Source organism: Leuresthes tenuis, unplaced genomic scaffold (genome assembly GCF_036924035.1).
Source record: "Leuresthes tenuis unplaced genomic scaffold, fLeuTen1.0.hap1 SCAF_16, whole genome shotgun sequence".
NCBI lineage: Eukaryota > Metazoa > Chordata > Actinopteri > Atheriniformes > Atherinopsidae > Leuresthes > Leuresthes tenuis.
In genome coordinates, this window is record NW_027325370.1 from 7,964,843 (window position 1) to 7,979,509 (window position 14,667).

The 14,667-nt window shown below is 41.0% G+C and overlaps 1 protein-coding gene across 3 annotated transcripts in view; it reads right to left on the reverse strand.

Moving 5' to 3' along the window:
- Positions 1-538: 538 nt before the first annotated feature.
- wnk3 (WNK lysine deficient protein kinase 3) overlaps positions 539-14,667 on the reverse strand; it is a 38,544-nt gene continuing 24,415 nt past the window's right edge. For 2 of the 3 annotated variants that reach the window (XM_072367935.1, XM_072367933.1), the window contains 14 exons: positions 12,316-12,359; positions 11,117-11,252; positions 10,886-11,002; positions 10,710-10,811; positions 10,576-10,621; positions 10,325-10,477; positions 8,239-10,238; positions 7,767-8,013; positions 5,110-5,195; positions 4,678-5,021; positions 4,364-4,599; positions 4,189-4,284; positions 3,940-4,100; positions 539-3,628 (listed from right to left, as the gene is read on the reverse strand). In XM_072367935.1, coding sequence (XP_072224036.1) covers positions 3,065-3,628; positions 3,940-4,100; positions 4,189-4,284; positions 4,364-4,599; positions 4,678-5,021; positions 5,110-5,195; positions 7,767-8,013; positions 8,239-10,238; positions 10,325-10,477; positions 10,576-10,621; positions 10,710-10,811; positions 10,886-11,002; positions 11,117-11,252; positions 12,316-12,359 — 4,332 coding nt within the window. In that variant the 3' untranslated portion in view covers positions 539-3,064. The remainder of the gene's footprint in view (positions 3,629-3,939; positions 4,101-4,188; positions 4,285-4,363; positions 4,600-4,677; positions 5,022-5,109; positions 5,196-7,766; positions 8,014-8,238; positions 10,239-10,324; positions 10,478-10,575; positions 10,622-10,709; positions 10,812-10,885; positions 11,003-11,116; positions 11,253-12,315; positions 12,360-14,667) is intronic. The other variant, XM_072367934.1, reaches the window with a different exon arrangement.

Below are 14,667 nucleotides of genomic sequence, written 5' to 3' on the forward strand. Positions count from 1 at the left end.
AACAGGATAATCCGCTTTCAGGGACCTGACTTTATGTTGTCAGTGGATAAAATGAAAAAACGTCAGTTTTGTTTGAATGATTTTATTCGTACAACTTTTATTCATTAGACCTACAAAAGTTTGTATATCGTCAGGTTTAGTGGACAAAATCTTCACCATGATCATGTATGACTTTTGCTCCTTGGTCTTTCCACATAGAACGTTTTTCTCTGTCTCTATGAACATCTTTTTAAAAATATTAACCATGTAAATGTCTCCCAGAAAACATTTAACTAGATAACTGGAAAGTGCCCACGCGCCCTTGTTATTCGGGCAACTTGTGTAAAAATGACTAAATCTCATGCAATTTCTGTAATGACAAAAAACGAATAAAATTAAAGCAGAGACCCTAATGTGGTATTCTCAATTTTTAACCGAAACTTAAATAAATGCTTCTGCATAGCCTATGCGTCAATATTTGTGTCAAAATTTGATGTGCCACTGAACTGTCTCTCCTTTGGTAAATATGGCCAGCAAATAAAAATGTTAAAAAATGTCATTTGAAGTTGAACATCATTTATTTTGATTAGTTACAAAACATAAATAAAATCAACAGCTGAATTAGTTACAATTTACAGAGGCTAAATCACCAGCAACAAACTTTAGTTTTCCTGTTTAGTTTTTTTTTATGCCCAAATGTACTTTAACCATTGGTTCTCAGTCATGCCATTTTGGGACTCCCCAGAATAATGTTGCATTCATTTGTTTAAATTACATTAGACCTGCAACGCAGCAAGAGAGCTGGTGTAATTCTGTATGTTTTATCCAGATTATCATTTATTCAAAGATGAAATGCAGGGTCAGAAATGACCTATATTTATCTGAAAACATTTAGAAATCACGCTTGCCTGCCAGTACCCAGAGAGGTATATCATCGGGGGGGGAGTCCCATGTAAACAGGGATGAAAACCAGTGTTTTTCCAATTCCAAATAACCTCTGGTTTAAAGTGATGAGAACACAATTTTACAATTTGTACAACCCCATTCCAAAATACAAAAATAATCTTTATCTTTTAGATAACATTTTGGTAACACTTCAAGGACAAAGCTAGCTTCATAATCCTTAAGCTGTAGCTTGTTAGATACATGTTAGTATCAGACATAAACGGTGTCTCACCTTCACTATTAATGAACTACATCTCTGTGAAGATGTAGGAAGTCTTGAAAAGCAACAAATACAGAGAACTGAAATTTTTATATTCTAAATTCTGCAGTCTCTCAACAAACCATACTCTTTAGTATGAACTAGTCCTCCTTAGCCTATCGTGGTTTTTATGCCTTTGACTCACATGAAGCAGTTCTTACCACACTGTGTAAACTCCTGTTGTCTGTGGCACACAATCTCTATAATCTATGAAACAGAATTGCTGCGTTGACTACAGGCTAACTACAACACCGAAAAATGTATTAAAGCTTGACCGTAATTAGTCAAACATGTTTTATGCTGATAAGCCAAAACATTTTAAGGTAATATATCTGCTGCTGACACATTACTCTGCTTGCCTCTGCATCTACAAATGAAACAAATGAAGTGAGTTGGGAAATAAAGGAGTGAAACCTTTAGTGGCGTGCATACAGCACAGCTATGACCCACATTCAGCTTCTGATGGATGCAGTTACACTGAAAGCCTGTGGTCAAAGACTACTACAACTAGGCATCTGAGGACCTTGTTGAACAGCAAATTTACGACCACTGTGACCAAACTGTCACTTTTTTTGTTTGAGTACGCTGAAATCTGATTGGCTGCTTTGAATGAAAGGAAAAAAAACTAAAGGGATGCAATTCGTGATGCAACATTACATGGGACTATCACAGCTTTGCCGCACAGGAAAAAACACACACTCGCACACACAACAATGCAGTAATTGTAAAAGGCAACACAGGAATAACCAATTCACTTTGGTTTCCCTCGTTAAAAATAACTTGGCAGTTTTTTTTCTTCCATTTTTTCCATCTTCCTCCTCAGCATGACACTGATACACTTTGATATGCAGAGTTCAAACCGAAAGCAAAAAGGGTCAAATGTGAAAGCCCATGACACTGAATGCAAATGTGCCCGTGACTTATCAACTCTGCAGGATGTGAACAGTAATTGTCAGTTTCGTGAATATACAGCAGATGCGAGCAGTTTGCACTCATGCAAGTCAAATTAGTCATAAGGTCATGCAGTCTTGGGCCGAGTGTATTTGGATATTGACTGAAAACAGATAGCATATTTCGTGTTTACCGTCACATAATGAATTCATTTGATCATGTTAATTCAGGCTGTTTTCTGTTACAAACACAAAACATTACAAAGCGCATGCTGTATCGAACACAACATTGCAACGTGTTTGGCTGCACTGTGGAGAAGAGGGTTGCCAGATAGATTTATCGTGCTTAACTGTGTAACATGCTGTTATTTTTTTTTTTTCATTGCCCATTGAAACACATCCGTATGCCTACAGTTTTAAAAGGTGATGAAAAAAATCCTCTATGCATATGATAATCATCACTGTGCCTCTACAAAAATATTTTATGCCTTACAGATAAATCAATACAATACGTGCTGATCAATTTCGATGACCATTACTAATTGCACTTTTAAAATTGATAGTCCTTTCACTGTAAGCATTCAACCAAAAATGCCAACACTGTCAAATATCTTGTCCTTCTCGTCTCTGCTTTGGGAGATTTCAGGTACAGAGGAGTTGGTTTGCAAACAAAAACAGGACTTGTATCCAAAGTGATATGTACTCAAATGTCCCATAAACACTCACCCACACTCATAAATGCACACACTCATATATTTAAGACTTTTTTTTTTTACATTTTGACATCTAAACATCTCTCCTGACTGTATCGGTCTTTCACATTAATTTCCCACCTCATCCAGTAGCACCCTGGAATCCATATATACATTTCAGTCACAGCTGTCTCACACATACACACAACTAACACTCCAAATGGATCAGCTTTACGTCCTGACCCACTAAGCATTTCCATCTCTTAGACCTTCATATTGACCTCACGCTTCACTTGGTTTCATTTCTGTCCCAGAGGAAGAGTAGAGGTGGGGGTTGTTTGGTGAATTTTGGCACTGGAAGGTAGAGCAGCAGTTGAGCAAGATGAGCAACAGGTAGAAGAGGATGAAGAACAGGAGCAAAATCCTCCCCCGGTAGCAGCAGAGCTATCAGTGGGTACAGTGGTGCCAGTGCCAGGCAGCAGAGACGTGGCCGTGGACACTGGCGATGTGGGCATTTGGGAAGGCAGCAGCGGTTGGCTTTGTGGTTGTGAGTGGGGGAGCTGGGTGGTGGGTTGCGTCTGTGACAGTGACTGTATGGGAGCTTGCATCCGCGACGGGGGTATTTGCTGGCAGAGAGGTGACTGCTGATAGGTCATCTGGAGTGGGAGAGACTGAGGGAGGTGTAAACTTTGCTGTGGCACTTGAGCCACAAGCGTTTGTGATGGTGGAGGTCCCGAGGAGGGCATGTTGCTCAGGCTTCCTCCACCTGTGTAATGAGAAGAGGCCGCCACCGTCAAGCCTGCAGATGAAGGGGGTGCCTGGGGGTTCAGTTGTGCTGCTTGGAACCAACCTGGTGGAGCCACCTGTTGACACCATATTAATGAATGCTGAGGGAAAACAGTAATGTTGACACTTCAAACAGATGTCAGTCATCAGAAACTATCCTGAATATTTTAGCCTTTTTAATTAATTTTTTTTTTTTTACCTTAAACTCATTTTAAGTTAGAACAACTTAATGCTAATGTCCTCCTTTGCTTTACAACATTATATGATATATACATTGAAAAGGGCCACTGATGTGTTCATGATCTGCATTTAAGTTAAAAGAACAACAATCCTCTGAACACTTCTTATTTTTTCTTGGTATTAAGACCATGACAATGTGTTGTCATACCTCTGATTGGCTCCAGCCCCCCAACTCTTGCACCTGCTGAATCTGCTTGATTTGATTCAGAGAAGGCTTGGGCGGGACAGGGCCCACCATCTCCTTTGTCCAATTATCAACAAGCTTGTGCAGTTCATCTGTGAATGTGCTTTTCCTTGAGGGACTGTGATCTGTGGAAGAATTAACTCACTTTTAGTACCACTGACAGGCATTCACATTAAGCTGTATTGATTAAACACTATTGTGGCAAAGCTTTACCTCTCCTAGCAAGAAGTGAAGTACGATGCTCTGGGTCACAGAATGGCATCAGTCTTCCCTGTTCGCCACCTGAATAACTACTTGACTGCTGAATCCCTGCGGAAGAAACATACAAGATATAGTTACGCTGAAAGTAAGTAATAGATAAATGTGAAAAAATTCTTTAAAGACTAACCAGAGTGAGTTACTCCATTGTTGTCCATGTGAGAGTGAGGCCGGGGACGAAGCTTAGTTTTGCCTGGCCTAGGCCTGCGTGGAGAGAGGACAGGAGGTGCTGCGGGAAGGGGAGGAGTTCGGGAGAGTGAAGCTGGCAGACTCTGTCTTTGGTCTTTCAGAGAGCGAAGCTGTCTATAAAGTTCCCGAAGCTCTCTGTTCTGCTGGGCCTGAAGAGAAACCACCTCTCCGATGTGCCTACAAAAAAAGATTCCTTTTATACTGTATGTAAATAGAGACTCTGTGGAACACAGAGAAAATTATTGACCCTCATACTTCTCTTTGAGCTTGTGTAGTTCTTTTCTCAGCTCTTCATCCTCTAGCTCACTCTCATCATCATCATCATCACTGCTGCCCAGTGGTGAATGGCTGTGCCCAAGACCTCGAGACAGGTGGGCCATTGATGGGGTTCTCTTACTTTCTTCTCTATCCCCTTCCTTTGTCCTTAGAGATTTCCTCCTCTCCCTTTCCAGATCAGGAGACACTGGTGAGCTGTCAGTCTGCCTGTCCTCTTTCTTCGTCTCAGCCTGGGTTACAGAGAAGCGGCCCACTTTCCTGTGAGTGCTACCGTGACCCGATGGCGTATCTTTTGGGGGAGAGGTCTGTGGCACTGGAGTTACCTGACAGCAGAAGATGTGGGGGATATTTGAAGCATGCCCAGACAAATAAAAAGAGAAGATAAAATCAAATTAGTAGTATCAGTCCTACCTGAAATCGTCCTGTGCGGGACTGAGGCGGATTTAGTGGTGTCGCCTCCTTCTCATCTCCAAGTGCCAGACTCCTTGATTGTTTCTCTGATAAAGAGATAGGGATGAAAAACAAAAAGGGGAGGCAAGGACATAGAGACAAGAACACAGACACAGGTGTATAAAGAGAGTAAATGAATATTGACGAACAAAGAACCAACACAGAAAAATGCACACCACAGAGACATACAGGTGCACACAGACAGACGGGGGGCATGAAAACAAAGAAACAGTGTTAAAAATTACTCCTCAATGTTGCACATCATCAACTTTTAGAACTTGCATGCAGGTCTTTAAAATGTGTAGACATACGTTATGTTGTGCGGATGCCAATTTCTAAACAACAGACTGAATAATCAATGTATGTTTTTGTCAATACAAAAGAAACTTCTGTTGGGCATGTGGGGAGGAGTGGTAAAAGCTTGTTGCATTAAAAACAAAGGTGTAGTATTTACATTTAAAAGTATGTGAGATGGCAGTCAAAGTCAGTGTACCCCACCCACCCACACATCCACTCTTTCATTCTCACTGAAACACAGCCCAATATCACGTTTGAGACCTGAGCCCAGATCAACAGTGAAATTAGTTAGTGTGTCTGACATTCAGGATTACTACATTAGCAAATTGTGGACATGGATAATCCAATAATTATTCAAGATAAACAAAGAAATTAAAATAAAATGTGCAGTCTATTATGGATGTTACTTACAGATAATGGTCCATTATTAGTCACGTGTGTAGGACATAACATAGATGCTCATGCATGTGCTCTTGTAGCAGAGGATCTAAGCTACTGCTACACATGTAACACATATAAACACAAATACATGCAAAATGGGTGGAGTACTTTAACAGCATGATAAAACTCACACATAAAAAGTCTACCTACTTACAAGCCTGGCAGTACCTCGCAGACCCTGGGTTAATGTACACAATGTACACAACCCTGTTTCCAAAAAAGTTGGGGCACTGGGTAAAATCTGAATAAAATCATAATGCAGCGGTTTGGGTGCTGCACCATGGAGTGGTCGTTAGCATGGTCGCCTCACAGAGATAAGGTGTGAGGAAACTAAGCTAACTCTTCTGTGAGAAGTTTGCATGTTCTGCCCAAGCCAATGTGGGTTCTCTCCTCCTGGAACTTAGGCTTTAGACAGGCCTCAACTCTGACAATGTTTACATCCAGGCTGAAAACAGTTCTATTTAGCTGTGCATATGACAACTGAAAATATTTTATCTGCACTCTTCACTTTTAATATAATTAATTAATGATTATTTTTATGTTTTATGGAATGCTTTTTTTTGCCTTTTTATGATTTTATGTAGCTGTAAAGCACTTTGAATTGCCTTGTGTACAAATTCTGCTCTACAAATAAACTTGTCTTGCCTTCCTCCTATTGTTCAAAAACAAGTTAATTAGTGAGCATAAATTGACCAAAGGAGTGAGTGTGAGTTTGTCTCAGTGATGGCCTTGTGATAGACTGACACTTGTCTAGGGTGCAACATCTCACTTTATGATGGCTGGGATAGGCTCCAGCCTGCCTGTGACCCCAAGTAGAATAAAGCACATACAGTCATTTTAACACAGAGCAATAGTTTTTTATGTCCGATGGCCCTAAAATAAGAGCTGTTCACTCTTAGTTTTAAACTTTGCCTTGCATACAGCAATTTTTCTGGATTATCTAAAGCTTTTAATTACCCAGATGATGATATTCGCAAAGTTCTTTGAAATTCTTTGAATTATTATGCTTCATTCACAATCACAGCTGGTATCTAATTCAGAATGAGCATCTAAAAAAAAGGCTGTTGATGAGTTGTAATTTACAACTTCTTTGGAAACAGGGTCTCAATCTCATTAATAAACTCTAAATGTTTCATATATTTAATGCAAAGGTTTATCCCTACAGCTGCATCTCGTTCAACTGCATCCTATATTAGAGCATCACTAAGTAATACTACACAGCACATGTGTATACAGAAAGTGCAGAGGTATTCTGAATAATAACCGATCATTTATTAATTTAACTACTTTGCATCTATCTTATCTGTTTAGAATGTGAGTTTCACGGCGCTGTCTACACTGAGCCAGCAGGTGGAGGTGAGGAGGATGCTGTTGGTAGTGACTGTAGGCTTGGGGCAGAGCAGGGAGGTGTCATATGAAGGGACAAGTCCTGGGCACAAGTCACAGATGGGTTTTACTCCAGAGCTCATCTGCACTTGGAGGGCATCAGGTTTTTGATGCCAACCTCTTCCTACACTGTGACAATCTCCCACCCTCCTCTACTCGCCAACGTTCTTGCCTCTGAGTAACCCATGCAAAAAAAAAAAAAAAAAGTTGGCAAGGAAATTAAATTTAGTAAAATAAAAAATACAAACAGTAATGTATGCAGTGGTGTCAACACTGACGTTACATGGAGACTAAAGTAAAATAACAATATACAGAACATAATGGTCTAGTTGTGAACATTATCATCCATTAACATTAAACTTTATTAATTCTTAGGGTTAAGAAAGTTATTTTACTATGTTAACCTAGTATTAGACATTAGGTGTAAGTCCATGCCCCAACACCCCATTCTCTCAGTCTCGCTCTCTCTCTCTCGCTCCCTAAGAGGACGCTACCTTGCTGGACTCTGGGCTTCTTGAACAAGCTGGCGGAGAGGCGCAGTTTGCATGCCCAGTTTTTGAATTTTCGAGTCCAGGATTTCTTGCTAACAGGATTTCTGATACTAGGACATGTCAGGTTTAGGCCAAAATATCCACCTCCTGCATTGTGCTGCTGCTGTCCATGCCGGAGGGGGATCGGGTGCTGATTGGAGGACCATGACGTATCTCCAGAGGCACTGGTGTCAGAGTATGGGGGTACAGCCTAGAACAGTTAAGACAGTTAAGAGTGGCTGTATGGAGATGTGACATAAAAGGGAGAGATGCTTAACATTTACATTTGACAAATAATCACAGACATCTGAAAGAGAACAGAATGGTCACATTTACACACTGAAACATAAAACAGTAAAATAAAGTTAATTCAGCACAGTGAGAGACGTATCTAAGAGAGAATTTACTGAAAAAGTTGTCCTTGGTATTCACTCACAAGAATGGTTGGTTCTCCTGGTAAAGGTGGGTGTTGGGAGCCTGCAGAGTCATCCTGACTTGGAGGGAGGAGAGAAGTAGGCAAGGTGGATGAGACAGAAGCAGACGGGTGCGATGGGCCAGGCTGCTGGTCCACTGGGCCCGACTGCACGGGGTTGGGCACTTCTGAGGAAGCTTGTTCTCCATCTCTCTCTGGGTCAGAAGAGGTGGAAGAAGATCGGGAAGTGGTGGAAGAGGTAGTGGAGGATGAGGAATGGGGGGAAGTATCTGAGGAAGAGGCAGGTGGGGGAAAAGATAAGTGGTGGAGAGACTGTGGCTCAGATGACTCATCACCTCCTGCAGAGGCAGCTGATATAGGAACAGAGGCAGCTCCAGCCAGTGCTACCCCACTGCTATACTCTTGATACAGCAAGTTCCTCAGCTTTTCATCCAAAGTCTTCATACGGTTGTCACCAAATTCAATTTTGGGGGGGCCTTCACTGTCTGACTCGGCCACAGAGGAAGGCTGAGCTGGGGATGGTGTCATTGTCAGGGAGAAATTGGGTAAGGAGGCTTCAGCACTGCTCAGATGGAGAGGCGGCAGAGAGGAGTCAGATGAAGGATGAAAAGGGGCAGAATAGCTTCCTGTGTCCTCAGTGACACTTGTCTCTCCCGTGGATGCCTCTGACTCTGACATCTGTAAAGAGGACTGCTTCTGCAGTGAAAACTGCTGCTGTCTCTGGGGTGTGTGCATGGCTTTAACCATTTCCTGTTGTTGCTCAGAGTGTTGCAGCTGTTGCTGTGACTGCAAATGTTGTACCAGTTCAGCAGGCATTTGGATTTGTTGTAGAATCTGCTGTTGAGGTACAGGGCTAACATTTAGCTGTGTCTGCTGTTGAACAAGGTGTTGACTCATGGGCACCATTTGGCTTTGAGCTACAACACCCATAAACAGCTGATGTTGCTGTTGCTGCAGCTGCTCTAAATGTATTGTCTGTTGGAGATTTACCTGTTGCGGCTGTTGCTGATCGATGTTAGCCTGCTGCTGGGGAAACATTGCAGCTTGAGGTGCCATGACCTGCTGCGTTAACTGCTGAAAGTGAGGCTGTTGCAGCAACTGAGGGGCATACTGCGATGGTTGCTGTTGAGTGAGCAATGGCTGGGTCTGCTGAAGGGGCAAAAACTGATGGGGCGGCACAGGCTTTTGTAACACATCTGCATGACCTGGATGAGGCAGCACTTGCACCTCAGTCAGCTGTTGGTGAAGTGATACTTGTTTTTGCATCAGTTGCTGTTGCTGTAATTGCTGCAGAGACTGTTGTGGTGCTTGTTCTTGCTGAGGCAGAATTTGCTCCTGGTAGACTTGCTGTTGTGATAGCTGTTGTGTTGTTGACTGTTGCAGCTGTTGTGTTGATGGTGCCTGCTGTTGTGATGCATTCTGTAGCTGTGGCTGAGGTTGCAGTGGAGCCGGTGTGACCACCTGGTTTAATGTCTGCTGCTGCTCTATACCAAGTTGGCTGACTGAAGACATCAATAGAGCAGGGGCTGGGGAATTAACAGAGGCTGAAGACTGGTCAGCTGCTGCTACATAAGGTCTTGGTGCAATGATCACCGTATCTGCTATATTTTGACCTACAGAGGAACAAACACTGGTAACAGGACGGGTTAGGTTATCAGGAATCATGGTTGTTGGTGAAAGAGACACAACAGAAGGAGCAGTGGACAAAGCGGGGATGTTAGCGGCGCAAGGTATTGCTGTGGTTGATGGAGCAATGGGATTTTGGTCAGCAGAAGTTGAGGTGAGTACTGGTAATTCAAGACAGCTTGAGGCAATGAAGGGGAAAGAGGCTGGTCCAGAGATGCTTTCAGAGGCAGTGGTTTGAGGAGCAGGGGCCACAGTGGTTGCGGGGGCCATAGAGACAGGGGCTGAGACAGTAGAGACTGGGGATGAGTTGGAGGAAGGGGCGCTTGGGGGAGAAGCCTTTCCAGTCAAAGACTCCAGACTCTGGGATCCTTCACTTTCTACACCAGCAAGGAAAATCACAGTTAATTTCTGTTTAGATGTGTTAATAAGCCAAAGCATTAAAAATTAGTTGTGTAGAATTTACCTTTATCCCTTTGAGGAGATTGTGGAATCCGTGAATCTGTAGTGGGCGGTGGTGTGACTGCACCCTGGCTGGAAAGAGAGTCTCTATGACGAATGGTCTGGTTGATAAAGAAACGCCAGCGTCCCACTGGAGAGGAATAGGCCACCGAGTCCACTGAGAAACCAAAAAGACGGTTTATCACGTGCATGTACAGCATTTTTCCCCATTCTGACACATTTTGTCAATAAGAAAATATATATTCATAAACTCACTTGAGCTAGTAGGAGTGCTCACATGTATCTGGTCAGCTGATCCAGTCTGACAGAGAGAAAAAATCTAAATCCATTATCATTCAATATAGACAGAAAAATGAGCGGTCTGAGGTGACAGATGTACATCAACATACCCGTGAATGTGTCTGAAGAATTTCTTGGGCTTTCTTAACAATTGCTCTAAGCTCCTCAACAAATTTCTCTTTCTCTACATCAAGGACAAAGTTCTCCTCCACCTGCAACCACATGCCAAATATTTAATCATGCAATGACATTTAAGCAGTAATAAAGTAATGCATGAGAAGTTTACCATGTAATCTGATATGTCCTCCGGTGCATCTCCTTCTATATCAAACTTGAATGTCACCATCTTGTTGCTATGGGTCTCCAACTGACATTCTACCATATTGTCCCCACTGCCAGATACCTGTGTAGACAAAGGGAATTATCCTTATATATCTTTTCAAAACCAGTATCTGCTGATGTAAATACATATAAAAACAAGATGATTAATGCAGTTAATTATCTTTTGTTTGTTCACCTGGAGCATGCTCAGCTGAAACTGATGTGAACCTCTCTCAGGCTTCTGACAGGAAGTCCGTCTCTGAGACTTTAATTTCTCTAACTTCCCATTAGCCACAAGCTGCAGGTTGTCTTCACCATTAGCTGTAACAGACCTGCGAATGGTATAGATGTCAAATTCTGTCCTGAAGACATATACAAAGTCACTGACTAATTTGTGGTATAGGCAACGTAAACGTCGTTGACAATATATAGTATGTGCAACCCCAATTCCCCAAAAATTGGGGAACTATGTCAAATGTTAATACCAACAGAATGCAATGATTATCAAATGGCATATCAACTTTATTCACAATACTATACTAAATCATGAGAATTATTATCGCATGTTGAATTTGATGACAGCATTACGTCTCTAAATAATTGGGACAGGGACAACAGAAAGCTAGAAAAGCAACTCTACTAAAAAGACACAGCTGTATAAACATGTTGCAGTCATCCTGGCTGCAGTCCAGACCTTTCACAAACTAAAAACGTTTGGTGCATCATGAAGGGCAAAAATACGAAAAGGACGACCGAGGACTGTTGAGAAGCTAGAGCCATATATTAGACAAGAATGGGACAACATTACTCTTCCAAATGTGTATCAACTGGTCTCCTCAGTTGACAGATGTCAATGTGCTGTTGTTAAAAGAACAGGGAATGCTCCACAGTGACAAACATAGCTCTATTTAAAAGGCAATAAAATCCAAGATAACCTGATATTATTAAAGAAATAGTAAAATGTAATTCAGTAATGTTCTATTCTCTTATTCTGTTAATGTTCTATTGTGAATTAAGATCTTAGCTTCTGAGGTTTCCAAATCACTGCATTCTGCTTTTATTCATATCTACAATCTTTATTTATGTTCACTTAGTTTTATTAACAGTTATTTCCTTACAAAGTGCTCCAAGTTTTATGGAACTGTGGTTACAAGATGAAGTCTAATCACATTCATACACTAAAAGATAAAAATGTTTTCCCTCTTGTCATTAAAGGGAGAATGTCATTAAACTATGAGACTTGGTTCTGGGCCTCTGCTAATAATGATAAAAAAAGAATCAAATCTCTTTATCACACCTCTGCTTGGCAGCAAAATGCTTTCAGGAGGTCTCTCTATGGGGCTTTTTAGAAATGCTCTGTATATGGATGTCAGTTTATCCTGTTATCAGACATACCCTGTCGAAGAATGATGTTCTGCACTTGTCAGGTACGGGCCATCCTGTAGAGTGGTATATATACACACAGATAGTACAAATACACAGATTGGAGAAAGAAAAAAGGTTTGGCAACATTAGATGTAAATAAAGCAATAATGTGAATTTGGGTAATAGGAGATCTGCACAGAAGATCAACTGTAAACACATCATTCAAAATAATCTGAAACAAAAGAAATAAACAATTTTACACCAATCAGGCATAACATTAAGACCACTGACACTGCTCACCTTGTTACAACACATCGTTCTGCTGGGGAAACCTTCATTCTGACATTACTTTACTTTGACATTTATCAACTACCTAAATATTTTGGCAGATCAAAATTAATCTACAATAGAAACTTTCCCCAGTAGGACAGCAGTGGATCCCACAAAAACTGCATAGGAAGGACTTAAGAGAAGAACAATAAAGCCCATCTGATGGGGTCCTTTAGCATCTGTGGGAAAAAACACCCAATCAAAAGAGTGCCCACTCCACAATACTCCCAACGGATCCCATGGCTAAAGTATGTGTAGCAGAGACCCTTCTGCAATCAAGTATGTCATTAGATATTCTTAGTCTTTGCCCCAACAGGTCAAAGCTATGTTGGTGGCATGAGAAAACCTACTGAATATTAAGCAGGTGGTCGTAATATTATGGCTGATCAGTGTATGTAATAAGAGGATTTCCATGAAGCTTCCCAAAATCATTCAGTGTTGGTGTTAATATAATCAAAATAAAAACTACAGCCACAAAATGTACCCTGAGCACAATTATTGGCATCCTTTCAATGAACTGAAATAAAAAATACCTAACAATCACCAGAACTTAATTTTGACTACTTAAGTGACAATAGCTTTCTGAGACCATCAGAGATGTTAGAAAAGATTTAACAGCCCTGAGGGCTACAGGGAAAATGGCAAGGATGCAGAAATCTGTTTCTCAAAAGCTTTGAATATCACTAATACGTTTTAAAATAATAAAAGACACTTAAAGAAGAGGGCACTGTGGAAATAGCATCCAAAGAGCTTCAAGATGACCTTAAGCAATCTTGGATGGTGGTTTCAGCTTATACTTTAAGCTGCATGAGCAGAAGTCAAGAGGACATCAACAATGAAAGAAACGCATAAAGAGGCAGGCCGAATATCTGCAAAAACCTTCATAGGTAGTCCAAAGTCTTTGTGGGACAGTGTTCTATGGACAGATTAAACCAAATCATACTTCTATGGGACTGCATATCATTTGTTTGTAGAGGACAAAATACAGAAAAGAAAAGCCTAACTTCAGTGAACGTTATGTCTCGTCAACATGTTGAATTTAGTTATGTTCATGTTCAGTGTTTTTATGTTCTAGCACTTCCTGTTTAATTTTGTATTCACCTTTTCCCTCTCGTTTCAAGTCGCTTGCCCTTCCCTCACGTGTCACCGGTCTGATTGTCTTCCCCTGAATCCTAATTGTTTCCACCTGTTCCCCAACACCCTGTGTTTAAATAGTCTGCGTCTCCCTTTGTCTTTATCAGTTCGTCTTGTTAAGTTAAGTGTATGCCAAGAGTGACCTTCCAGTCTTCAATATTTATCGTGTTTCAAGTCAAGTTAGAATTATTATTGTCATCCCCCTTAAGAGAGTCCTTTGTTAGTTTTTTCGTATCTTCATGGAGAGAGTCTTTAGCTGTTTTGGAAAATAAACACTTTTGGTTGGATTATCTCGTCTCCTGAGTTGTGCAACTGAATCCATCTGGACTGTGTCTCAGGTTGTGACAGTGAAACATGGCAGAGGTTCTATCGTGATATCAGTCTGGGCTGTTTTGTGGCCTCTGCTACTGGAGGCATTGAATGTCTCAAAGGAATTAAGATATACGATAGAGGCATATCAAGGCTATCAGAGTTAAAAAAGAAAAAGTTACCCAGGAAATGCAAAAAACCAAAACAACAAAAGTGCTAAAATACTTTGGTCATTCAACTGCTTGTGAACAACACAAGATAAAGAGAGAAAATCCACTGCCACTGGACTCTGACAGCCTTAAAATAACTTGAACATATGGCCATTGATGAGTGACAGAAACTATAAGACAACAGGTGCAAGACGTTTCTAGATAGCAACAAGGGATTGGACACTGTATTTTTTTGTTAAAGTTTCTGTAACTAAATACTGGTAAAGGATGCCAATAATTGTAACCAGCTAACAATCTGTGTATACTTTTAATTTCTACTTTATGAACACAATTTGTGTTGTTCTTGTCTATTAATGTTTGATATCTGATTAGAATACATTCTAATAAAACAAAGATTTTCATGTGCACCTACAGGTCAAGGAGGCCAATAATTCTGGCC